General features: G+C 39.1%; 2 protein-coding genes across 2 annotated transcripts in view; both read right to left on the bottom strand.

The window, feature by feature from the left end:
• Positions 1-1,313: 1,313 nt before the first annotated feature.
• Positions 1,314-7,138, bottom strand: LOC145777001 (thiosulfate sulfurtransferase/rhodanese-like domain-containing protein 2). The gene is made up of 4 exons (XM_082588269.1): positions 6,611-7,138; positions 3,424-3,765; positions 2,410-2,660; positions 1,314-1,903 (listed from the first exon to the last, which is right to left on the bottom strand). The coding sequence occupies exons 1-4, from the start codon at positions 7,049-7,051 to the stop codon at positions 1,588-1,590; spliced, it is 1,350 nt and encodes a 449-aa protein (XP_082444395.1). The 5' UTR covers positions 7,052-7,138; the 3' UTR covers positions 1,314-1,587.
• Positions 7,139-9,401: 2,263 nt separating this feature from the next.
• Positions 9,402-25,201, bottom strand: part of LOC145783000 (gem-associated protein 5-like) — a 30,852-nt gene continuing 15,052 nt past the window's right edge. Inside the window, exons 3-27 of the mRNA XM_082594758.1 lie at positions 24,722-24,927; positions 20,585-20,724; positions 19,924-20,036; positions 19,429-19,571; positions 19,108-19,297; positions 18,799-18,929; positions 18,539-18,604; positions 18,003-18,182; positions 17,707-17,831; positions 17,201-17,307; positions 16,732-16,845; positions 16,475-16,608; positions 15,951-16,137; positions 15,438-15,533; positions 14,814-14,906; positions 14,594-14,624; positions 13,577-13,787; positions 13,376-13,506; positions 13,021-13,109; positions 12,496-12,665; positions 11,542-11,677; positions 10,546-10,825; positions 10,112-10,236; positions 9,863-10,017; positions 9,402-9,786 (exon numbers count right to left, since the gene is read on the bottom strand). Of these exons, the coding sequence (XP_082450884.1) occupies positions 9,436-9,786; positions 9,863-10,017; positions 10,112-10,236; positions 10,546-10,825; positions 11,542-11,677; positions 12,496-12,665; positions 13,021-13,109; positions 13,376-13,506; positions 13,577-13,787; positions 14,594-14,624; positions 14,814-14,906; positions 15,438-15,533; positions 15,951-16,137; positions 16,475-16,608; positions 16,732-16,845; positions 17,201-17,307; positions 17,707-17,831; positions 18,003-18,182; positions 18,539-18,604; positions 18,799-18,929; positions 19,108-19,297; positions 19,429-19,571; positions 19,924-20,036; positions 20,585-20,724; positions 24,722-24,927 (3,704 nt within the window). The 3' untranslated portion in view covers positions 9,402-9,435. The remainder of the gene's footprint in view (positions 9,787-9,862; positions 10,018-10,111; positions 10,237-10,545; positions 10,826-11,541; positions 11,678-12,495; positions 12,666-13,020; positions 13,110-13,375; positions 13,507-13,576; positions 13,788-14,593; positions 14,625-14,813; positions 14,907-15,437; positions 15,534-15,950; positions 16,138-16,474; positions 16,609-16,731; positions 16,846-17,200; positions 17,308-17,706; positions 17,832-18,002; positions 18,183-18,538; positions 18,605-18,798; positions 18,930-19,107; positions 19,298-19,428; positions 19,572-19,923; positions 20,037-20,584; positions 20,725-24,721; positions 24,928-25,201) is intronic.

The following is a 25,201-nucleotide window of genomic DNA, read 5'->3' as shown; positions in this document are numbered from 1 at the left end:
AGACTGTGTCCAGACAGACTTAAGCCGCCTTAAGTCTGGTTTCTGAATTCCGCCCTTAGAGTTAGACCAAGGGTTCCCAAAGTTTTTTAGCCACGGCCGCATATTGACATTCGTGAATCATGGTGGACCACATTACATTTTTACACATTTTCGTCCTTAGCTTCAAAACGGTATATTGTAGGGAAGGCAGTCACGAAACGTTTTCAGTTATAGGCTACAATTAACCGCGCTTAATTGACCCGCGTTTAATCGGACTATCCGCTTAATCGGATCGTTTTTCGCTCGTCCCGAATTTGCTTGATTTTTCTGTGCAATTTTTCTCACTTAATCGGACCATTACTTCGCTCAGACGGACCACCCTTCCACTAAAAATAGGCTTTGTAGTTAACGCTTTTTTTTACATGTTTGGCGAAATTACAAAATAATCATTTTTCTACCGGGTTTGAAATTTTCTATACCCAGTTGTTTATTTTCGTTTCTTGAATGCTGCCATTTCTGGTGACTGGCGGTAAAAGTTTTTCTTTGCTTAATTTTGTTTAGTAGCGGGAACAGTTGCGAAGTACTGTTTAGATCAGTGGTTCCCAACTTTTAGTGTTGGGAAATGTGTTGTAACATCACCTGCAAGCTGCGTTTTCCTTCAGATTTATCTTCAGATTCATTACTAAACTTGAACCCTAATTATTACAATTAGATTTTTTATATTTTTGTGGGATTTTCAGGGGTCAATGAGAGCCGCAAGAAGGCTAGCTTGGAGCCGCATGCGGCTCTAAGAGCCGCGGTTGGGAATCACTGGTTTAGATCATTCAATGGCTGGCTCCATCAAGGGTTGAAAATGGCCAGTGCAACAGAGTTGGGCTCAAGCTTCTTCTGCGGTCCATGTTCAATCATATTTTTAAAATTTGTCGCGAGCCAATAAAAACTGGACGCGAGCCGTAGTTTGGACACCGCTGCTGCAGGTTATTGCCATTTGTTGTTTCCGAATATGTATTTTGCTGTATTTGTGATCCCATTGTACCGTATGTTGCCACAATAAAAACAAAGAAAATACATTAATAGTTCTGTAACAACAATTGTCACTTGACATATCGTCACCCTCATAACAAAACTGCCTAACTCACTTTTTGACAATTTTGAGAATTTCAGCCCAAGTCACTGGTTTTAACTTTAGTGATGCCTGGAAAAATGCTCAAGACGCTTCACACTCACTAAAGTACTGTAGGCTAATTTTTTTGCAAAAATTCGTTAATAAAAACATTATCTTTGCGAAAGTTTTTTGTGTTTTTCTCAAAAGCTAAAAAAATGAGTTAGGCAGTTTTGTTATGAGGGTGACGATATGACAGTCGGGATGAAGACCAGGCTTTTTTTGAAGCAAGATGGAAAGAGAGAGTCTTTATTTGACATACTGTGGCCCAAATAATTAGAAGTTCGTTCAAGTAGTTTCAACCCCTTTTCGATTCTGTATACACGGTAAGCTGGCTGAGACCTCAGGTAAGTTACCAACCGCTAATCAAGCCCGCCAGTGCGGCAATTTCAAAAGCAAAATCATTACTCCATTTGACACCTTTGCTTTCCTGGTACTACCGTAATTCATGGAATAAGCTTTTCTTTCTCCACCCGATCTCTAGTTTCTGTGCACGCGCACTGCCTGGTTGTGACACCAAGTTTCGCATTAGTTTCACAAACGCTGCAGCAAGTCGTTTTTCCATTGCTTCGGCATGATGAACATACCAGAACTAACTGGCGACAAACTAATGTTGAGCACAACTGATAGTCACTACAATTCGCTGCACAATATATGCAAGTTGAAACAACTTTGCTGTCAGGATTGCTGATGCTGTAACGATTATCAAAAACAAACAGCTTTCCTTCGTAAAAACCATCGGTAGGATATTTTTCCAAGTACCTGAAACAAAAATTAAACACAGAGATTTAAAAATAATAATATAACTCGACCTATTAGTATGTAAAAAAAGGTAAATGTGGTCTCATACTTAATCCAAGTGCCGGGAATGAGAAGATAACCTTCTTATTGTACTCAGCCTTCGGCACTAAAGAGAGTAGGGTGGCCAGTTGCTTTCTCTCGGCCGCCTTTTCTGGAGCAAATATGCCCTCAGTTTATTACACCTTAGGTGGAGGTGAGCGGTGTTTTCAACAACCAACTTAAGCCGGGAGTCGAATCAGGTTTACATTATTAGAAAGCCAACGCTTTATCCGTTGCGCCATCTCACCGCTGTAGTAGGTAAAAAATTAAAACGTTATGAATATTTGATAGTTATTTCAAAGCTCAGTTGCAATGTCAAATAAGAAAAAAGCGACGGAAAATTTAAGTTTATGGTTTATCTACAGCTGCTGTGTCTTTAGGAAAAAATTCCACGTCATAACAAATTGTGACATTTTGTGAGATCATACTTGTGAATTCCTCCGCGTAATTGGAAAACTTTTGTGCAGTTGGTAGCTTTTTTCAAGTAAGCACTGGCTCTTTCACACCGAATGCCGCCTGTGCAGTATGTGAGCACCTCTCGACCGTCAAAGATTTCACGATTTTCATCAACATACTCGGGGAAATAGCTGAACTTTCGAAGATTTGGCTTCAAAGCATCATCAAAATAGCCGATTTTGCTTTCGTAGAAATTGCGACAATCTAAAAGAACGGGTACATCCTAAATGCAACAAAACAATTCATTCAACAGTAAATGGGACTTATTGAACATACTGTGGTACTAGCAACCAAGTGTATTGACACAAAACAGGGACATCCCTGACACAAAACATACAGATCAAGCTACCTGTGCTTAGATAACTTCGCTACATAAAAACACTATACGGCAGAAAATAATTGTAAATTTTGTTATAGAATTGTTAAAAGTAATTTGATTAAAATTACATTTATTGAATTACAGTTCATGAAAAAAACAGTTTATTTCAACTTACTTTGAATATCTACTTTTGTGTAATACAGTCAATCAGAAATGAACAACAATTGCCCTTAAGCTAAAAAAATTAATTTCAGCCATTCAAGAACATAGAACAGCTACATAAACAAAAACATGTAACGTCAATATCTCCACCTTGTTTCTAAGATTTAAAGAAAGTATCAAAAACAAAGTATATAAGTCAAATCAATTCTATCAAACAACGTTTACACACAAATCTACACAACAAAATGACACTAAGCCAACCACAAAACACAATAGATTGAGTTTCGCTTTCTTCAGCATGATTGTTGCTTACTTCACAATGTAGATATTAACGACCTGTTTTAGCCTGATGCTGTGAATTTGCTGTGGTAATAGCGAATTGCACTAGCTTTTGGAACACAGTTCCCTAGTCATGTGCTATGAAGATATATATTCGTTAACTCGTAGCATCAGGCTATAACAGGTCGTTAATATCTACATTGTGAAGCAAAAACTAAATCTTCACCTCAGAATGGCCACTTTCCTTTAGATGTTGCCTTGTTCTTAAAGCATCATGAAATTGCTCAGGGCTCAAATAACTTCCACCATCTGATGATTTCAGATCCGATGGGGAAATGCCAAGAGTGCAAAGCTCAGAGCATTCAGATACAGTCAGTTTGTCAAAACTATGACCTGTTCCTGGACTGCATTTAAAATCTTCTTCAAGCATGTCAGCAAATGCAGCACATTTTAAAAAAGTTATTTTGTAAGCATCTATAGCACACCTACAGCCTTCCACAGTGCCATTTATACCTTCGGAAGCAACTCTAATTTTCCCTTTCAACTTGAGATTCTCACACAATATTTTCTGAAACATACAAAATTTTATTTCAAAATAACCCAGACAACATGATCCTGAATTTGTTGTCTGGAAAGAAGTAGGCTACCGTTTAACACAATTAAAACTAGAAAATCGTCCTTTTTGCAACTACAGTATAGGCTATATTATAAGCCTACCTAATACTGTAACTACAAAATCATAATTCTTAAAGCTGACTGATCACCATACTTTAAGTGCATTTCATTTTCTATGCCTTGTTTGTGCAGATACAAACATAAACGGACAACACTAAAAGGCGGAAATGCGGAAGGCGGAAATAAGCCGGGCGTGAAATGGCGTATTGTCCGCAGAAGTAGCGATTTAATGCCGATGTAGAAAACGCGGAAGTACGATCTTGGCGTCCATATTGTTTAACATAGCGATAACTTCATCATGAAAGAATGAAATGCTGCAACATGGAAAAAGGCGGAAATGCGATTTTTAACAACAACTCACCACCGAACTTACTTTTATGTTGAAATATCATTGAAAGATATTGTTTAGAAGCAATTGTGAGGTCATTAAATATTTTGACTGTTTTAATTCCACAGTTATTGGAGTAAATTTCGAAATTTTAGTGGAATTTATTGAAATAGGAAAAAGGCGGAAATGCGATTTTTAGCCACAACTCAATACCGAACATTTTCTTATGTTGAAATATCATTGAAAGATATTATTTAGAAGCAATTGTGAGATCATTAAATGCTATGACTGTTTTAATTCTAAAGTTATTTCGACTTGTTTCCGCGCTTCCGCATTTCCGCCTTTTAGTATTGCCCAACATAAACCTTAAATAGAGGCATTCTACAATGTTATTTATAACACAGAACACACTTATTTATATTAATAATTTGCGCAAACACAACTAAAAACTACCAATTTGATAGATTTAGGGAATAACATTTACAGCAATCCACAAGAATGATCATAATATAAGCCTGAAAGTTCTTTATTGTGAATGTTACAGCTGTTGTATATCAAAATATTAAATTTTGACTTCAATTATTAATTAAACATTATTTTGGCTTTAAATGAAACATTATTAAAACACCCAAATAATGCTAACTACTAGCATCATGCCTCATGCTGCTTGTCCTATAATTATGTCTCTTTGGTGCATGATTTCATACCACAAGGGTGTGTTGTCACAGAGCTGTGACAACAAGCCCCATGGGCCATGGTATATTTTCACTACTAGCATTAAGAAACATAAAAATTTATTTATATATACTTATACAACGAGGTGATATATGTATATACATATTTGTTAAAATACAACGCTTTTCAAGAAATAAAAATTAGTATATATTAGACAATGATAGACGCATATATTCAATAGTGACACATACTTCTCTAATTAACATTTTTATCATATACAGGGTGACACAAAAAAAACGTTCATCAGTAAAAATTGAATAACTTCCAAAATTTTATTTAGATTAACACAAAAATTCAGCTACATTAGGTTAAGTGTATGTAGCAGACATCTTCAAAGTTTCAAGTCTATACCAGAAAAACTCTTTGTTTAACTGGCGCTCAAAAAATGTGCTCTAAATGAGCTCCCCGTTGCTGCAAGCACATTTGGATCCGCAGGCAAAGTTCTCGATGACCCTCCCACATTCTTCCCTTGGGATTGCTTTTATTGTTGCTGTAATTGCTGCCTTTAGATCAGGAATAGTCTAGGGGTTGTTGCCATACACCCTATCCTTAAGGTAGCCCCACAGATAAAAATCTGGGGCGTTCAAGTCCGGTGAATACGGCGACCACTCCGGGTCACACCTGCGGCTGATCAGTCGGTCAGGAAAACGCTGCTGTATCCATGCAAATGATTCGTTTGAGGTGTGGGAGGTGGCACCATCCTGCTGGAACCACTGGAGGTCCCTGACGACCCCTCTTCGTCGACCAAGTGCTGTCCAGAATTTGCCAAGCACCTGAACATATCAAACGAATCATTGGCATGGCTACAGCGGCGTTTTCCTGACCGACTGATCAGCCGCAGGTGTGACCCGGAGTGGTCGCCGTATTCACCGGACTTGAACGCCCCAGATTTTTATCTGTGGGGCTACCTTAAGGATAGGGTGTATGGCAACAACCACCAGACTATTCCTGATCTAAAGGCAGCAATTACAGCAACAATAAAAGCAATCCCAAGGGAAGAGTGTGGGAGGGTCATCGAGAACTTTGCCCGCCAGATCCAAATGTGCTTGCAGCAACGGGGAGCTCATTTAGAGCACATTTTTTGAGCGCCAGTTAAACAAAGAGTTTTTCTGGTATAGACTTGAAACTTTGGAGATGTCTGCTACATATACTTAATCTAATGTAGCTGAATTTTTGTGTTAATCTAAATAAAATTTTGGAAGTTATTCGATTTTTACTGATGAACGTTTTTTTTGTGTCACCCTGTATATTGTTTTTAACAATGAACATAAACTCTTTTCTAATAAGTTAATTTTTTTTGCATTTTGCATATCCTTTTATTCTATTCAGCTTGTATTAAACCATTTTTATTGGTTTCTGTCATATTGTAACTATCAATCATGTGCAGAAGTTTTGTGACAACACACCCCGGGATGGGGCGTGTTGTCACAGCTCATCTACCTGCATTTATTAAAAAATGAAAAAGCCTGAAAAAACTTTAGCTGTTGCAGTGTTGCTAAAAGAAATCGAATGATAGCCTATCTCTTTTAACTGCACTATCTAGCATCTCAGTTCTATTGGTACAGTAGGCTAGGAGATAATTTGTAAAAATTGTGACAACACCCCCTGGGTTGCCCTACTATAATTCTATAAATAAAGTTTAAAACAATTCACCGTATTTTGTTTAACAACATACCTGCCATTCTTTTATTTGGCTGATCTTGCCACAAATGTTTACATAGTGATAGAAAAGCAATACAACAAAAATGTTTTGAGAGCAGGTACAGGTAAAATTCTCAGCTCTTAAAAGGGAAATACAATCCCCAAAGTTTTCTTGAAGTAACCACAAATCTTGATGTGATTCATCAGGTTCCTTCTTTCTTTGCTGCAATTCTACTTTTTGTTTCTCAGCAAGTTCTTGGACTTTTTGTGCATGATAGCATGCTACATGCTTGTGGAGATCCTTTAATAAGAGAAATGCAAAACCGCAACACTCCCATTTGTTTGCCTTTTCAGGATTATCTATTGCACTTCTTGTTTTAACCATAGAATTTACATACTGGGAAAATGCAGCCTTGTGCAAAAGTTTATCCACTTGTTTATCAGACATGCTAGCTACATTTAACTTTTTCATCATCTGTATCGGCTATACTTCTAACAATGCAAAAACAGAACTTCAAAAATGTGTTAAACTGGTTGGTTGGTTTGGCTTTTGAATCTTTATCCTCGGACTGACAAAGCCTTGATAGGTTATTCCTGGTAGTTTCACATACAGTATATATATACTTGTAGAGGTTCTTGACGCAGGTTCGATTACTGAGATCGCCATAGTGAAGTTTCCGATTGTTGAAGTGTTCTTACCAGGGATTTATTCCATTCACTAGGTGCCACTGAATGGAGAGCAGTCCTTAGAATGCGTTTTGCGTTGCTTAAGCGCACCCCCAAGAGTCGAACCAGCGCCGCTTAATCTTGACGCTTCTTCACTCATGAAGTTACCGGTATGTGCTAACCAACTGAGCTATCGGGGCAAACTGAACTGACACAACTACCAGCCGCCATTCATTCACCACTATTTCTATTTTCATTTGGTGCAAAGTTGTCGGATATTTTCAAAATTTCCAGCCCAATAGTCGGTTGAAAAGTAGCTCTATCCTCAAAAGTGATGAAACAAGCCCAAAGTAGCCCATAATATGATAAATTTGCGCAAAATATAGCAGCCTAAAAATCAAAAAAGTTAGTGAAATGGAACGAAACTAAAAGAAAAAAACGCGACTGCAAAAATTTTCCAGCAATTCCTATAGGCTACGTTATTAGCTATCTCAATTCCCAAATCGGCAAGTTTAAAAACCGAGGATCTGGCAAGTGGCAATTACATGGCAATTATGGTTAAGTAACTTTCACAAGAAAGGTTATTCCCCAACACAGAGATTTTATAAATGCTTTTTTTTCCTGTATTTCAACGAATTATTTAGTCTTACTTTCCAATTTCAGACATGAAGTTTCTCCCAAAATTTCTCAACAGAATTTATGAGACAATGGCGTAATCAAAGAAGAGGTGTAAACTAAGAAGAAGGACGTAAGGATGACGTAAAGATGCTCTACATGGCATTCATCAGAACTATGTCCAACAGGTAAAACCAACCTCAATGGAAATCCCATCATAAAACCCACTTGTGTGATTTCGTAGGCTACAATCAAGAGATGGGGGAGTTGATCGTTCAGATCAGCTTTCAGCAACCTGCCGCTCTGTAAGAAAGCACACAAGGTGGTACAAAAAGTTGTTTTTTTATATAGTGGATATAGCATTGGTAAATTCATTTCTGCTATTCAAAATGCTCCATCAAGAGCACGGACGATTGACTTTGCCAAACTTCAAAGTCATGCTAGCCCTTGAGATGTTGGAATCAGCAGAAATTCGAGAGTACCTAAACCCTGGTCGAAAAAGATCTTTTTCCACTCCTGACCGTCTCAGAGCTGAAGATGGACATTTTTGGCTTTTATTTTTCCAAGTGTTCGTTTATTTCGATGTAAAATCAAATGTCAATCACTAACAATGTTCGCCTTTATACAAGACAACACTGCTGTTTTTATTTTTGAAAGTGTTCGTTTATTTCGATGTAAAAACAAACGTCAATCACTGAATGTGTTTGCTTTTATACAAGACACCACTGCTGCATTCATTTTACAAAGCTTTTATTTTGATGCAAAATTAAATGTCAATCACTGACAAGGTTTGCTTTTATACAAGACACTACTTTTTGTACAAGACAGTCAAAATGCAGAAACGCGAGAAAAAAAAGAAAAAAATGCCGTTTACCGAGTCACGATCACGGCGCGCGAATGCCGATGGGAAGTGGTTCGTGCTGGTAGGTCTATATCGATTTTTGTAGTTAGTATCTTTTTCGTCCGTTGGTGATTTTTTTTACTTTATTGTTTAGTCCTTTATTTTTATATATTTGCATGAGACCATCAGATAAGAACGTCCACATCCGAATCAAATATAAATGCCAATGTGGGGGTTTTGCAGAGAAACATTTTGCTTCGGCACAAAACTCATTTTGCTGCCTTTTTTTCAATACAATTTTTTTAAGAATAACTAGGCCAACCGTACTTAAGTCAAACGTAATTGTTTTGATAACGCCACTGATGGATTGAGTAAAACAAGGTCTAGGTTTTTTTTATCGGAGATAGGAGCGAAAGACCGTCGGCGGTCATTGAGTCAGCCTCTACTGCATAATAACAAATCGAAATATATAGCCTAACAGAGTAACAGGTATGCAGAGACAGGCAAACTTTCTACTGAAAGCATTTTGATCCAAAAGATTTTTTTAAGACAAGCAGATCTAAAACCAAAGGTCAGATACACTTAAGTCTAGGCATAGACATTTACCATTGATTCTCATCATCACCAAGTTCCTTCTTATGTTCCTTCCAGGCGATAATAAAACTGGTTAACTCGCAAAGAAAATCAGACCACAACAACACAATAGGTTCGAAAAGAATTTTATTGTGTTGTTATTATTACGTGACAGCAACGCTACTCAAGTCAACATTTTCCGATATCGAATTGTTTTTTGTCACCTCATTGCTCGATGAAAGAATTTTATTTAAAGAGTTCGTTACGTCATTTAAGTCATGCGAAATGGTTGATGACGTGATTTCATTATTTGGTGTGCAAAAAAGTGTTTCATCATGCGAGGCCGATGTGACACTTTTATAAATTGCTTGCAGCGAGCACCGAATAGATTCATCCAAGTCGGAAATAGCTTGACATGATATCACGTGCTGCTCCGCACTATGGCGATGTGACGTCACAGTCGACGGGTCGGTGATGCAAGCATGCAGCAAAGCGGCAGTGAGATGAAGAGAGATCTGAAAATAGAATAACATGAAGAATGGTTCTCAGGGCTAAATCATTTTCATACGCCCACAGCAACCTACAACTTACCCTATATAATGACTGCTTGAGGGTTAAACCAACTGTTGATGACGTCATCAAAAAGGGTTCGACGTGGCGCAGTAAACCGACGTAGAAATCAGGAGAGGAACAATCAAGAATGTGACGAAACCATACAAGGAGGGCTTGCTTCCCAAAACTGTCACCTGTGCAAAAGAGGGCGTGAGTAAAGTCACATGACTAACGTTTGGGTAAAAATAAGCACATCCTTGGAAAAGAAGCCTGGATCATAGAACTAACCTTTGACACTTGCACACTCTGGCCATACGTTGCATACGTGGTCAGTGAAGGTATCATTCAATGAGAAGTCGGAATTGTTGGTGGAGAGGCAGATGCACAACAGCTCGTGGAGGCAAAGAAGCAATCTACGTAATAAGACGTCACAATCAAGAATAAAAACGAAATGTCAATACATTTCATTCTTGTGACGCCAACTTTTGAAAGCAAGTGGATGTTGCACCGAGCAAGCAAACAGGAAGATGCCTTGCCTTTCTGTGCATTAGATCCAATAAAGTGACTTGAAAGTTGAAATGATAAAACAAAACCACTCAATTAAGCGATCGTAACCAAGGTCACGTTATGACTATAAACATTCCAGATTTACTTTGAGATGTGATGTTAATTAAGAAACTTCTCCTCCCAAATTATAAGTAAAAATGACAGCCAAACCAAACCTGATTTCGGTGAGGTCGGAATTGAAGCTACTAGCGGCTACTTGTCCGTCTTTCCACCTGCCACTAAGAGTCGCAATATCCAAAATAGCGGGCTTAGCAAAAAGATGTGAATCTTCTAATCCAGCTGACTTTGCAAGAGCTGTGGCGCAGAAAAGGGACCGCATGTCATCTTTGTTCAATTGTGACGTCTTCGTGCTAGCTCTCTCGGCAAGGCACTCTGCCGCCATCTTGTATTCTTTGATGGAGACGAAACATTTAGCAGCCATTTCCAACGAGCCACCTGCAATGCATTCAATGGCAGTCAGTGGATTGTAAACTGCCAACTATCAGTTTTTATTCCGACTAGCAATCAATGACCCCAAAGCAAAGGGTGCAACAAGCCTCCAGGTTGCTATGTTTGCAAGTTGGTAACAAGTCTGCGAAGGTTGTTATCAAGGTTTAAGTGTGAGTTGGGCATTCGTGAAAGCTCAATAAACTCGATTTGTTAGCTGACTAATCGTGTTCCAATTTAAAATCATACCCATAGTTCTGTTCAAAACCAGATTAGAGGTTTATTAGAGGTTTAGAGGGTTTTTTTGCAGATTAAATTACAGTTGTAATATTTAATATCTTCTCAGGAAGTACAGATTGAGATTTTTTTGGCAGATTAAATTACAGTTGTAATGTTTAATATCTTTTCAGAATTATCGATTCTTTACTGTTTGCATGTTTTTTCAGACCTTCTGATGATCCGTTAGGTGAAACAATTTGTAAAGGCTTCAGATAGTAATAACTATATTTGATTTAGTTTTGTTCATATGTTTAACAAATCTTTTTCGTACATTCTTTCATTACCAAGCATGTCAGTTTACCATCGCCTCGTGACAAACCTAAGAAACAAGCGGCAAGCTTGGTGAAGAAAACAATAAAGAAGTCACTGAAAGTACAGTAGACTAATGAAGCCCTCAGATGATAATGCAAGCAATAGGGCAAGCAGAAGATGAATCATCTACCCACCATTCTTTAATCGGTGCGCCCACGTTCTTACGGTTGATAGAAGGAGCTCGTGGTTGTCGGGGAGACGGGCCCGCGCCATGGCAACAGCTTCTCTATAGTGCTTATTGTCACGCAACAAACTTATCGCTTCCGGTACCTAATAAAGAATGACAATGTAACGTGAACTTTGTTCTGAACTTATAGCAACAAGATACAAAGCGATTCAACTGCATCAATGATGAAATGACAAAAACTGACTTGACGAGGATAAAAATAATGGTAAATTATGTCTTCGTTTGATTTTTCATGATTGATTTTAAGCATCAACCAGTTGCAAAAATTGTTCATTTATTAATCAAGAAAATTGAAATATTTTGGCCACATGATTTGCAGTAATTCTATTCAAAGACAACTACTAGAAGGAAAAATAATCAGAACAGGAGTGTGATCAAAGAAGTCGTTTTTTGAAATAACATAAAAGCACAAATCACGCATTTGCCTAAACTACAACGCAATATTGATTAATGTGAGTTTTTTACATTGCTACATCCATCGTGAATATGCATCGATCTTAGCGCTTTTACAAAGGGCAAACGAAATAGAGGCAGACCACCAAGAATTTGGACTAATGATATTGAAGACTGGTCGGGACTTCATTACAAAACTGCAGTAAAAGAATCTCACAACAGAGAAACTTGGCGTATCATTGCCTCCAACCCTCGACGAGAGAAAGGAACTTATTGATGATGATTAATCTTTGCCAGGCGGCATAATTTTACAACGTAACAAGCGGCGTAGATAGACTGCATTGTACCTTCATAGATGTTGCATTAAAATTAGCGTGGGTATACTTTCTGCATGGTTCTTATTGGTCCGAACGTTTTAATATACTACTCAGACATATTATAATTGTTGTATAATTCATGAAATCATTAAGAATGAGGTTATTACAGTTATAGGTTACATTAATCTCACCTTGTTGCAAGCCAATAGGTAGTTGGCGGCGTGGAGATGCAATCCTTCTCGAGACAGCTGATCGGCGAATGATGCGCATGCGTGTAACCATACGTCATAACCGGCCATCGGTGCCATGGCAACCAGTTGGTCGGTCAGATCGTTCCGCTCGATTGCACTCTCGATAGCGCCTTCAAGTGATAACAAAGTATAACAAAACTCATGATCGGAAACAGACAGTGGCCAATGCTGGCACTCGTTGGCAGAGCTTCAATGCAACGCTAAACCCAGCAACAAACAGATGGAGTTCGTCTGGTGCTAAAAGAATATCATTTCTTGGGCGATAACAATGCAGAGACTTCACTGGACCGCACAGCATGCCTGACGCTTGCATTTTGGCGCAACCTAACCAGGAACTAGAGCTTCGTATGTGCCTGAGGAGCGCGCCCTAATGCCTATGAGGCGTCTCCCACATAAGCTACAAAATAACGCAGGCAATAAACGCTTGCTCACAAACAGAAAGCCCATGACGGCTCAACAAGTTACCTATGACGTCGGCTCTCCAGAGTTTGAGTGCGTAGCTCCCATCGTAGTTACCCATTTCCACCAGTTTCTCGTCTTCTTTGTGCAACATTCTGCAAGCGGTTAGCAAGTATTGAACTTATAGAAAACAATTGATTGAACAAAAATATTAAACTTCGATCTTTCACCTTTTTACTTAAAAAGTCCATTCTAAATTCTTGTTTCATTAGCTGGTAAAAGTTGATAAAAAATACTAGCATTTAAAGTTAGCAGCATCCAGATTTGGTTTTGTCTGCACTAGTGGAGGTGGCCGATTCTTTCCTTATAACGATTTAAAGTAAATGACAACAGATTTTTCAAGATTTTTCCAAGAATTGACCTGTATACGGACCGTCTGTCCCCATACAATCCGATATTGGGCCTGTCGGGAATATGACGCGATAGCTGATCATTGTTCCACCTCACAATGTCGATACAGTCTTCTTGCTGCTTCTCCTTGCTTTGATTGTCCTGAGGAAGGTCAAAGATTAATGGATCATCTTCAGCAGAGACACTTCATATAAGAGCATGTCCAACTCACCAGAGCGACTGACAATGGAAATAAATTCTTGAATCGTTTTCTTCGGTTGTTATGACTACTGGCAACGCCGTCGTCGTCTTTCGTTTCCATGGCAACTTTTCTAGCAGCAGAAAGCTCCATCAGTATCTCGTCACTAGGAGTAGCAGCTTTCCAGGGCTGGGCGTTCGGGTTCAGCCCGGCCAGTTGTGGGGCGTGGAGACCGTTCCGGGTACTGCGCAAAGAAAGCGTTGCAATAAAAATACTGTTTAAATGCAAGGGGTTTGACAAGCCAATTGAAATAAGAACACTTCCTAATGGTACACTACAGTGATGGGATGGCGCATAAGGAACTTGCCTTCCAATTATGCAATTCTGATTCGACTCCCGACTTTTTGATTGATTAGCCGGTTGTTGATAAATACCGCTCAGTTCTACCCAGGATGTAATAAATTGGGTGGGAGAAGTTGCGGAAGGGTAGGCGGCCGAGAGAAAGGAATTGGTCACCCTGCTCTCGTCAATGCCGGCTTAGCATTATGAGAACATTATCTTCTTGTCCTCAAATAATTGTCATGAAACCACCTTTATCTACACGACTTCAAGTTGAAGTCTTCAACCTCTATTAAATATTGACCGTAGAAAATCCATGGCTTGTGCTACACACTTTTATTGAGAACATGGCGAGCACTTTTGGTCGAAACTAAACGTCGCGGGCGTTGATGTGGTAAGCAGATCTCGAAAAACAAAGACATCTCAGCTGCAGTGGTGATTGTTGGTCAGATGAAGTCCAACGGTTTGTATTATATTGAAACGCAGTGAGGTTAACTTTTATCGTGAATCTTAGTAGGTTAAAGTCTTCAGAACATCAATTAAGTAGATTAATCATTCATCGTGTTGTGAATGAACCTACAAAATCCCACTAACAGCCACTTGAATCACCAGTCTTGAAACGAGCTATCACTGAAATATAATACTAGCACATTTGCTCTGTTCGGTTCATTTTGTTTAATGGGCGCCACATCGACGCGCCATTCCACCTACCTATAAATCGGTTCCTTATCCAAGACTCCGTCTGTGGAAACAACAAGTGGCGTAAATGTTGCGTATGCTAGATGTTAGCATAACGTCTGTGGCAAACAAATGTTTGATTGTCATGTAACGGTAATATGCGGTTGTACAGATGACATAGCCAAGCCATTGTTTCCAACGAGTAGAAGCTTATAAAACGAATGCAGCACTTTGTAACACAAGCAGAACCAACCATGCAAGTCGATATCCTTCAATAGTTCCAACTTCTTACGTTCCAACAGCTGATCGATATCCAAGCAACCGTCACCATGGTTACTGATCGAAACTGTGACATTATAATGATCCGATTAGCAGAGACAGGATAAAAACTTACCAGGCGTTGCACACAGATTGCTAACAAAAATTATTTGAAGCAATTAGTCGACCCCAATATCGCAACCGGTTTAGCTCTTCATTTGGTGCATGAAGAAACGGCAACATCAACAAACGATTGTTCGGCTCCTAGAGTGTGCGCTTGAGCAACGCATTTCAAGGACACATTAATTTCCATTCAATAGCACCAGGTGGATAGAAAAATTCAAAATAATCCAACACTTCTGCAACAAGCGGAAACCTCACTCGGTCAATCTCAGTGACTGGGCCTGCGTCAATGGTTCAAAGCCTCCACTGTCTACAAGTGTGCGAAACTGCATGGATTATGCTTCCATAGAGGTTTTCTAGGCTAAGAATCCCACGGCCAATCAATGTTAAATGAAATACGCGTGAAACAGGGTCGGTAACGATAATACGGTGACAAAATCATTTGTTTAAAATAACAGCTTTGTCTTGGCTACTTGACAACTACTCCGTCACTCACCGGCAGGCGGTGCACTGGAGCCCTCCCTCTGCTTCTTCTTGCTCTTTCTTTTCCATTGAGAAGTTTGCTTCTGTGTGTAGCCCACCAACTGGTTTTCTACGTAACAATTACATTAAAACGACGTCACAACCAGATGGACCTTAAATATTCACCTTTGATACACCAGTCGCGTAGGCGCCACCCGCCACTGGTTGCAACACGCCCTTGGATCTATGGGCTTAACAACTACTCAGACAGCCAAATCTGTCATTTGAACATTGATTGTAAAATGTAAAAATGACAGATTTTGCTGTCTGGGTAGTGAAACACCGATACGAAATCTGTCAGCCCGCTACACAAAGTTCCATTCAAGCAAGCAAGCGAAGATCTTTAGATCACCAACAAAACAGGCTGTTTTACATGAAGCATTCGTAAGCGCAAGCCGAAAAATGTTGCTGAAGGGAAAGTCAGAGCAGCACTCAAAATTGTGACAGTCCTCTGTGAGGACACGTCCTCTTGTAATACATCACCTACCTTTGGGCGGCATCTTGTTCTCTTGCTTCTCGCTCCTCCAAACGTGCACGGAATAATCATCGGCGCCGGAAAATATGCTTCCGGTGTCCGTATCCTTATCCGGTAGCGCACTCCATCCCACGCACAGCACCCTCCCATTGTGCTTCCGGTAGTTGGCCGCCCCCTCACCCCGTGGTACATCCCACACCTGGATGATTGGTAACAATCATTTCAGCGGCACAGAATGACTTGGATAAAATGGCAAAATTTTTTTAACTTGTAAACAAAACAATGAAGATGATGAGAAGTAAAATTACATGGAGCGACGCGCCTCATTGATTGGCATGACAGACAATACAAACACATTTAATAAAACTTGCTGAAAACCTTTTGAACCAAACGCTGCCGAAAACTAGCAAGCCCCGAATGTAGATGATAATGTGTTTACTTCGGACGCAGGAACAACCGAACAACTACAACAAAAAGAGGATACTAGGGGTCATAAATTAATGTAATGTACCCTTGAACATATGAACCCCTCGTACCTGTAGGGTGCCATCGTACGAAGCCGACACAAGTTGCGATGGTTGGATGGCGTTCCATGATAGATCAGTTATCTTCCCATTGTGACCGCATAACGTCCGATATGCTTCACTGAGCACTCGGGTGGATGTGTTGTCTGTTAACAAAATTGGGAAAAAGGCATTCAACGAAAGGGGATGAAAGCTATGAGTAACAGAAAAAAAAGTGACCCAAATAAAATGTTAGGCATTTACAGCACTATCAGCCAATATCTACACACCTTCTTCACCAGGAGAAGGCGGCATGGCTTCGTTAAAAGCTTGGAAACTTCCGGTGAGGTTTGTGACACAGACTTGAGAAGTATTGGACCCGGATGCGATCATATTGTGAAACTCTGCAACAAAACATTGCAGTTGTTCGAAACATGTTTTTTTCCAGTTTTAGTGGGTTCTTTCTGCAATTGCTACTTTGCACACAAAGACTCACAACACCAAATTTGGGAGTATTCAATTTGGGACTGACACCCAGACAGCAACTCAGTCGTATTTTATATTGCTTCAAATCAATGTAAAAAAATGACGATTTTCTGTCTGAGAAGTGCAACATCGAAATAACTCTGCAGCTTTTGACAAAATTTTGGATAAAATTTAACAATTTAACTTTATTTCTCTTTCCGGAACGTGTTTTCTAACTTATCTAATGTCTACAATAAAACAATAAAGCGGGGATAAGACGAAGCCATGAAATACCATGGTCAAATGGCACTGGGCACCAGCGGAGACAGTTTATGAGCTTGTTGTGAACCTTGACGGTGATCACGTGACGCAGGGAGGGGCCGAAGTAGACATCGAAGCTCCTAAGAGAAAACAAATTGTTAGGGAACAATTTTGAGATTAAAGAAGATAAACAAAAGTTTTTAAGCGCAATAAAAGTAAAAGCTTTTTTGGAGGCGATAAGACAAAGGAACTACCGGTAGATTATCCGTAATGTTCGATATCTATTTTATTGCTTCCGTTTCCTTTAGTGGTGTAATCACTTTGTTTTCAATAAAAATGTTACCGAAACGTTTCAGTGCGACAGAAATTGTAAAACTTGCAAACAAAAGACTTCGCTTCAACCGTGGTCTGATATTGAAGTGACACTAAGACAGTTTAAAATTAATACTTCAACTTGTGCTTGTGACATGAAAAGTTGAGAACAACCTATTTCCAAACATAGCTATCTAGAAAACTAGCATCCAAAATGATGGACTCACCCGTTATCGTTGCCCAGAGCAACCATATCATGGCCGGGCCGCCATCTGACCTCGCTCCGTCGTCCAGGGTGGTGGGCGGGATTGGTAGTTGCTATGACGGTTGCTATGTCCACTACCTCCCCTTTCTGAGATTGATAACAGAAGGATTATTACCTCACAATGTCACAAGATTTTCAAGTTGCAACAACAATTTGGCTAATGTGTGGTCAGGCTGCACAACAAGGCGACAACTACTGAGATTAACATCAGAGGTTGTCACAATGAACAGAAAAAGTTAACAACGTCACTAAGCTCACCAAGGACGGGAGGTGCATAAAGACGACACCCTCTCCCCCGCATGTGTACAAGCAAATGTCTGATAGTCCTCCCCCATCGGCGCCACAACGCGGGCCCCAAGACATGGCATAAACCGTCTTCGCATGGCAGGTCTCCGACAGAATAGGCGCACGCATCGACAACACGTCATATAACCCAACCTGGTGACGTAAAGTTAACTCGAAGTCATAAACATGATGTAATCTTTACAAATTCATCTCGATTATTAGTAAATTTAGTTATGATGATGATTATCTTTAATTTAGTAATACTAATACTGTATGATTAAAACCATAACTAATTTCCAAAGTAGTGGTTTTTAAACTTTTGTGGACTAGGGCATATCAAAGCATTTTGGTATCTGCCGCGGCAATGAGTTTGGGAAACTCTGTATCTAGATAATATAAACTATAGGACATGTCTGTTTCTATGGTGGCTTGTGGAAAACGTAAAAAAACACGACAAATTTGTGCAAATATCCAGGGGTTGATGGCAATAACACAAACAGGGCTCTCACCTTTCCATCATCTGTGCCGAATGCGAGAAGACCGTCATTCTTTGGGTGCCACGCTAACGACATGACCTGCAACGTCAGATTTGATGACAAAGCAATTCGTGACGTAACGGTTACTGAGGTAACGTGAAATTTAAAGAAGCTCAACTTGCGAGAAAAAAAGAGTGAAAACAAAGTTGTGGATGTGGATTGTGGAGTTTTCACAAACAACAAAAGTTGGTAACGATTACAGCAGTTTCAGAAAGAGATTATGATCTCCTCACCTTTTCTTTGTTGATGCCTTGCCAGAGAATGTTGATGTCAAATGGATTCCTAGGATTCTTAGTCTTCCACACCATGATGACGCCATCAACACCGACGCCCACTGCCACCAAGCTGGGGTTGACGGGCGAAACTGGAAGCATTGAAAAATGGTGAGATATCGAGGGATCGGCCGAGCATTAGGCAAAGTAACGTTAACATCTTCAACGACATCTTAAGAAACAAGCCGACAAAAACAATGATAACAAGCATGAAGGTAGTTACGAAATACACAAAATAATCAAACGCAATCACATAAAGTTGCCACATACTTGCTATCGAGTACACAAATCCACCAAGTGTCGGTAACGAGCAGACCGGGGGCGCTTGGGGAGAATTGAGGGACCACAACTTGATGTGGCGATCCATAGAAGTGGATATCAGGGTCTCGGGAGCCATACCGGGATTTATATTGAAGACGATTCTCTGGTGTCCAGAATCGGGGGAATTCCCAGACAAGACCTTTGCAAAAACCTTATAATTTTTTTGTGCAAAAGGAAAGTTGTGTGTCACTTCTAGAGTTGCAACGGAAATCTGTTCAACTGTTCATCAAACGCACAAGATAACGTTTTGCCCTATGGCCACATGCGAACCTGGTACATTTCCTTATCCCCCTTTTTCAGGTCCCACAGAAGGATGTCACCATTATAGGATGACGACACAATTCTTGATTCCGAGTCCTTTGGCCAGTGAAGCGTGACGTAGAGATGCCCACCGTCACCACTCACTCGTCTACCTACAAGCATGACGTCATTATCACCATTTCGCGGTGACTTTGAACAAGATTTGGAGCAATAATAGACTGAGCAACTGAATTGTCCATCGTAAAAAATTGCAACAGACGACCGATATTAATTTATTTATTACCAAACAATTGGTGCTATTCGAAACTCAAGAATGTGTGCCTTTTTGCATATAAGCTTTTTAACAATGGAGCCAAAATTATGTGTTCTTGCATGGCTTGTATAAATTTAAAATAGTGTTAAAAAACATTTGTTGAAATAATAATGAAGTAAATTCAACAACTTGATTATTGAATATATGAAACGTTTCGTTATACTCAGGCACGGGTGGTTGAGCAGAAATACCTTTTGAAGGCTTCGACGGAATTTTTAAAGTTTTGACTGTTCTTCCTTTCGATAAACTCCACAGCCTGATAGTTCTATCTTTGCTCCCGGTGGCAAGAATGGCTTCTCCTTTCCTGCAGCAACAAAGCACAGTGTATGAACGCAATACATTCACCACCTCTTTCGCTCAATCATCGAACACGAAAGATAAAATCCAATGCATATTGCATATATAATAAATATATTATTACACATCAATGTTGCCAGCTGTGAAATTTTGTCTCCAATTTGGTGAAACGTCAAAGCAGTCGAGAATAAAAATTGAAAAAATTTTTGATTCTGGACAGTTGAAATAAATGAGACCTGCATCCAAAATTTTCAGAGATCTTGATAAAATCGACGAAAAAAAATCACCTCAAAACTAGGTGAAAACTTTTTAGAGATCACATTCAGCTTAGCAGAAGAGAAAAAGTGTTAAAGACCAGTGCTAGGCAGCTTGGAGAATTGGTGCAGCAGCCATAAACAAATTAATCCGGCAGAGTATGGCAATACTGTTGCACATGGCTTCGTGCAACTGTGAGAAAGAGAAAACTTTTTATTTCATCTGTTGTGAGAATAGTACGGTACAAGATAGCTATGGTACAAAGACTGCTACATAAACAACAGCTGCCGCTTTACTTACTCAGTTTGCTGTGATGGATGCCCTGTCGCTCTATCATTTTCTTGGTCAGACTTGGAAACATTGAAAATATTTTCTTGAGGATAAAATGACCACACGATTGATTGCACTTCATTGCCATGTCCACGGAGCTTTCTATATACCTGCGTGGAAACAGATACAACACCATGACAATACATCATCATTACAAGTTGCGACAGTAAGTGCGAAAAATTAAATGTCGGCCAGCGTTAACTTATGGTACACAGCTTATGACTCTATTCAATTAATATTAATAAAAATAATTTATTTCACACCAGTAGGGTGCAAAATAGAGTCAATTAAAAGTCTCCATAATTGGCGATTTTCAGCCAACTGTAGCAGTCCTCGCGGACTGTGATCTGTGAGCAATCGAACCCTTCGCATGAAAGTTTGTACTTCTTCATCGTGTGTCACAAGGCCGTAGCTCAGAGCCTCACGCAAGCTCTTGCTCTATCGTTGAACTCGGCTAAATCCTGTGCAGAGCATCTTGGTTTTAGGACAGGGCATTCGAGGAAATGTTGCATCGTTTGCTCATGTTTAAGTGTCTACATTTACAACTTGTGCTACCCAAAGAATATCCTCTGTGTCGCATCAACGTCTCACATCTTTCAATGCCAGTTCTTAAGCGATTGAGGCATCGCCAATACTGTACTTTCAGGGTTTACGCTTTCCGGGAGGAAGGCCTTCTGTGGGAGAAAACTCCATAGGCATAAAGTTTGTACTGGTCTTCCTTGGCTTCTTTTGCCTTGGATCAGTTTTGATAATAGCAGAGTTTCACCGTAAACTGGGCTTATTGGATGTCGTATTCTATGTCCCAATCAGAGAAGTTGACGTTTGTTGATTTGTTGAAGTAGGAGAGTTTCTCCTACAGCAAAGCACCATATAACAGGTCAATTGTGAATATGTTCATTGTTCAGTCAATGAAAGTTTGAAAATTCTTCTTAACGATGGTGTGTTTAATGTGTATTTTGAAGTTCTAATGTTAGTTTCCATGTTTCACAAGAATTTATTATGTAAAAACGGGAAGAACAAGCGTTTGATATTATTTCAGTTTCAAAGATAATGACAAAAAGTGCTGTCCCATATATTGTGCAATTTTCTGTCTGAGACAATTTCACGACGGTAACAAACGTTGAAAAGACCTAAGGTGAAACACAAAGCGCTACACTGCATTTGCTTTGTGTAGTCGATCTTGAATGTCTGAGCCAGGTCTTCCAATTAGTGATCCAAGATATTTAAACTGATTTGCATGTTTAGTCCATTGATTTGTAATGAGTGTCATGTGAGAATATTAACAGTCAATTACTTTGTTTTCTTTACATTATTTAAAAGTCCAACCTCTTCAGTCTTCACTCATCAGCTTCTGCAGTCTTTCAACGTGGCTTTGGACACTTTACATGTTTTCTTCCAGCAGAGCAACATCATCAGCAAATACCACATATAATTAACAAAAGAATGCTTATTTGAAAATCATTCGTTACACTCCAAGATCCTTTCAGTATGTAATCCACTACTATTATGAATATACTATATATATGGAGTCAAACTATCACTTTGTAGGATTCCTCGAATTGCAGGGAATTCAACTGCACATTAGCATTAAGTCTCCGGATTTTGAAAGTGGAATTATCAGACTGTTTTTTTTCCATTCATTTGATGCTTTACCTGTTTACCACACAGCATTACATAATTTTAGTACAAGTTCATGCATTGTTTGGCCTCCATATTTTATAGCTTTGTTAGTGAGTATTACGTTTGATCCGGGCAATTTGTTGTTACGACGAGTTTTGATAGCTGCCAGCAAATCAAGCATTTCGAATGGTTCAGTGTTAATTGTAGAGGTTTCGGTATGGCCCGATTTGTCCAGTGTTATAGTCAAGTATATAATAGTTGAAAAGTTTTTTTGTGTTCAACAGATTAAAAAGCAGTCTTTCCAGGCTGAAAGCATTTTGTTTTCTTCTTTTAAAAGTTCTCCATTTCTCCTTGAACTAAATGTAATTTTTGTTGTTTATCGCCACCTTTGAGTTGTTTTAATGCAGCTTGAAAAACTGTTGTAGTTTCATTCTGTTGATTTAAACTTTCTATCCCTTCACACATTGTTTCAAATATACTTCTTTGTCACATTCTAATTCTAAATAGAGCAGATAAATATTTGTTGTTCAACAAGCAACCTTTTTTTTGTAGGAGAACTTCACAGTACCAACTATTTCAATAGCCTACATTAAATGAACTAGAACGTCATCTTGTTATCTGACATAAACCAGATTAAAGCATTACTCGTTGCATTATTAAGTCAATGCAGTTTATGCTTGATGGGAATTATGAGTAAGCCTACAAGCTGAAATAGAAGATAATATGCTGAAGACATGCATTAGGTTCAAATACTTTCATTAAATAATATATACTCATTATCACTGGCGCCGACTTACGGGGTTACGGGGTGGCCACGCCACTCCGTAACCGTTGTGGCGGGGTGGCAGCCACCCCGTTTAAGTTACATTACTTACATGTAATTTGAACGGACGTTTAAATCTTTTTTTGATCATTGGTTTTCGCATCAAGTCAACGTAAAGCAAGAGGTGAACCAATACAGTATTGCGAAGAAAATGATTGTTTTTGTCACAAGCATGATACTTGCGTAACATCAGCAAGCTACGTGAAGATTACGCAACACGTGGCTACGAGTTTTTCCCTGGTTGTTGTTGCGATCGTTTTATTTGTTACTTGTCATAAGTCATTGTTACATTTGTTAGGTTTACAATGGGATTTATTAATCAATAAAATACGATCTTTCCATTGCCTCCCTCAAAAATCTTTTTTGAAAAATTTTAAACTGCTCATAATATCGTTATAAATTATGACAGCTATAAAATACTTGGAAATAAAATTATCTCGATGATTGATAGCTCCACCCCCTAAATGAATATCTATTTTCAAATTTCATTAAAAAAATGCAATTTTCGAAACTTTTTGAATTTTATTTAAAAAGTGCACTTAGTAAAGTAACAGTTTTAACGTTCTGCAAATTTACACGTTTACATGATTCTATTCGAGGAAAGCTACATCCCCTGCCAATTCCCAATAATAAAAGCAACCTTTTTCGATTACTCAAGATTTATGAGCAGCAACAGAAAGTGAGGCATCTGCGTTGTTCGACGCATGTAAAAAATCAGGTGTTGATATGGGTTTGCAGTTGCCATCTTTGCCGTGTACTGGCCGTGGTAGACGTAGCCTACTGCAAGATCTTTCGATGACCAGCAACAGCAACCGTTTTTTCTACCATAGATGCTTACTACCAAAGCATTTATTTAGACATATTTAAACAGTGTTCTTCTTCACTTTTGTCACGTTATTCACAGCAGGACATGAAAACGATCAATGACATGGAAACAGTTCTGCTTGCCAAGGATCAAGCATCGGAAGAGAACAGAGCTGCTTTTGAAAATGTCGCTGCCACATATAAAGATGACATAAACCCAACGCTTCTGCGTCTGGAATTGCAACAGCTGGAAAGTTTTCAACAGCTAAAACAAACTTTTGTTTCAACTAGGTCGCAACTGCGTGATCTATTTGCAAGCAATGAAACAATTTCATTAATGCTTCCAAACGTGGTCTGCATTGTGAAAATATACTTATCGTTGCCTTCCACCACCTGCGAGGCGGAGCGATCGTTTAGTGCACTCAGGCGCATAAAAATCTACTTGCGATCTACCATGACGCAACAGCGATTGAACCACGTCCTAATTTTAAATGTTTATCAAGCTGAAGCTTCACGGTTACAACTTGACCAGTTGATTAACAGTTGGATTGACAGAGCTGCTGTTCGCAAAAATACTTTTGCCAAATGTTAAGTGTCAGAGCAGCAACGTAACAATAAAATTCACGACATACCTCCTGTGCTTTGTTTTAAAGTTGCTTTGTATGGAGCTACAAATCAGGTGTGAAAATAAAATTGCATCTACGAAACACGCTTAGTAAAAATCAAACAAAAACATGCAGTTTTAAAGTTTTTAGGTTGCCATATTGTGCTATCCGCCACCCCGTGCAAAAATAAAAGTCAGCGCCTATGCTCATTATACTGTATATATTATATAGTCAACAAAATAATTCTAACTATACCATGCCCTTGTTGTTGATATCGATGATGGAAACAGCTCCACTTTTGTACCCAACAGCCACTAGGTGAGAATAATAAGGTGAAAAGACCACACATGCTATTTGTTGGTGTCCTCCGTCAGGAAAGTGTTTATTGGAGACACCTTTATCAAAGTCCCAGATTACTAAGCATCCTTTGTCGTCCCCGAACGCTATCATGTGTTCTGAAACTAACAACATCATTGGAAAATTGAAATTCAATACATTTTTAAGATTAATTTCCAGATTCCAGAAAAATATACTGGTGGAAGCAAAAACAAAATTAGTTGCATGATTTACAGTAGTGGTATGTCAATCATTGAAACAACGCAAGACTACAGTAATAGAACGTATCATCTACTCTACTGTACGATACCTCTTAAAAAGCAGAGCGCGCTTTTCAGGTGCAGACAGTTACATGCCTGCCAAATAGGTGCGTGCACTACTGCAGGATTTCCCAAAGTT

This window comes from Aplidium turbinatum, chromosome 1 (assembly GCF_918807975.1).
Source record: "Aplidium turbinatum chromosome 1, kaAplTurb1.1, whole genome shotgun sequence".
NCBI classification, from domain to species: Eukaryota; Metazoa; Chordata; class Ascidiacea; order Aplousobranchia; family Polyclinidae; genus Aplidium; species Aplidium turbinatum.
This window is presented reverse-complemented; position numbering and strand designations above follow the sequence as displayed.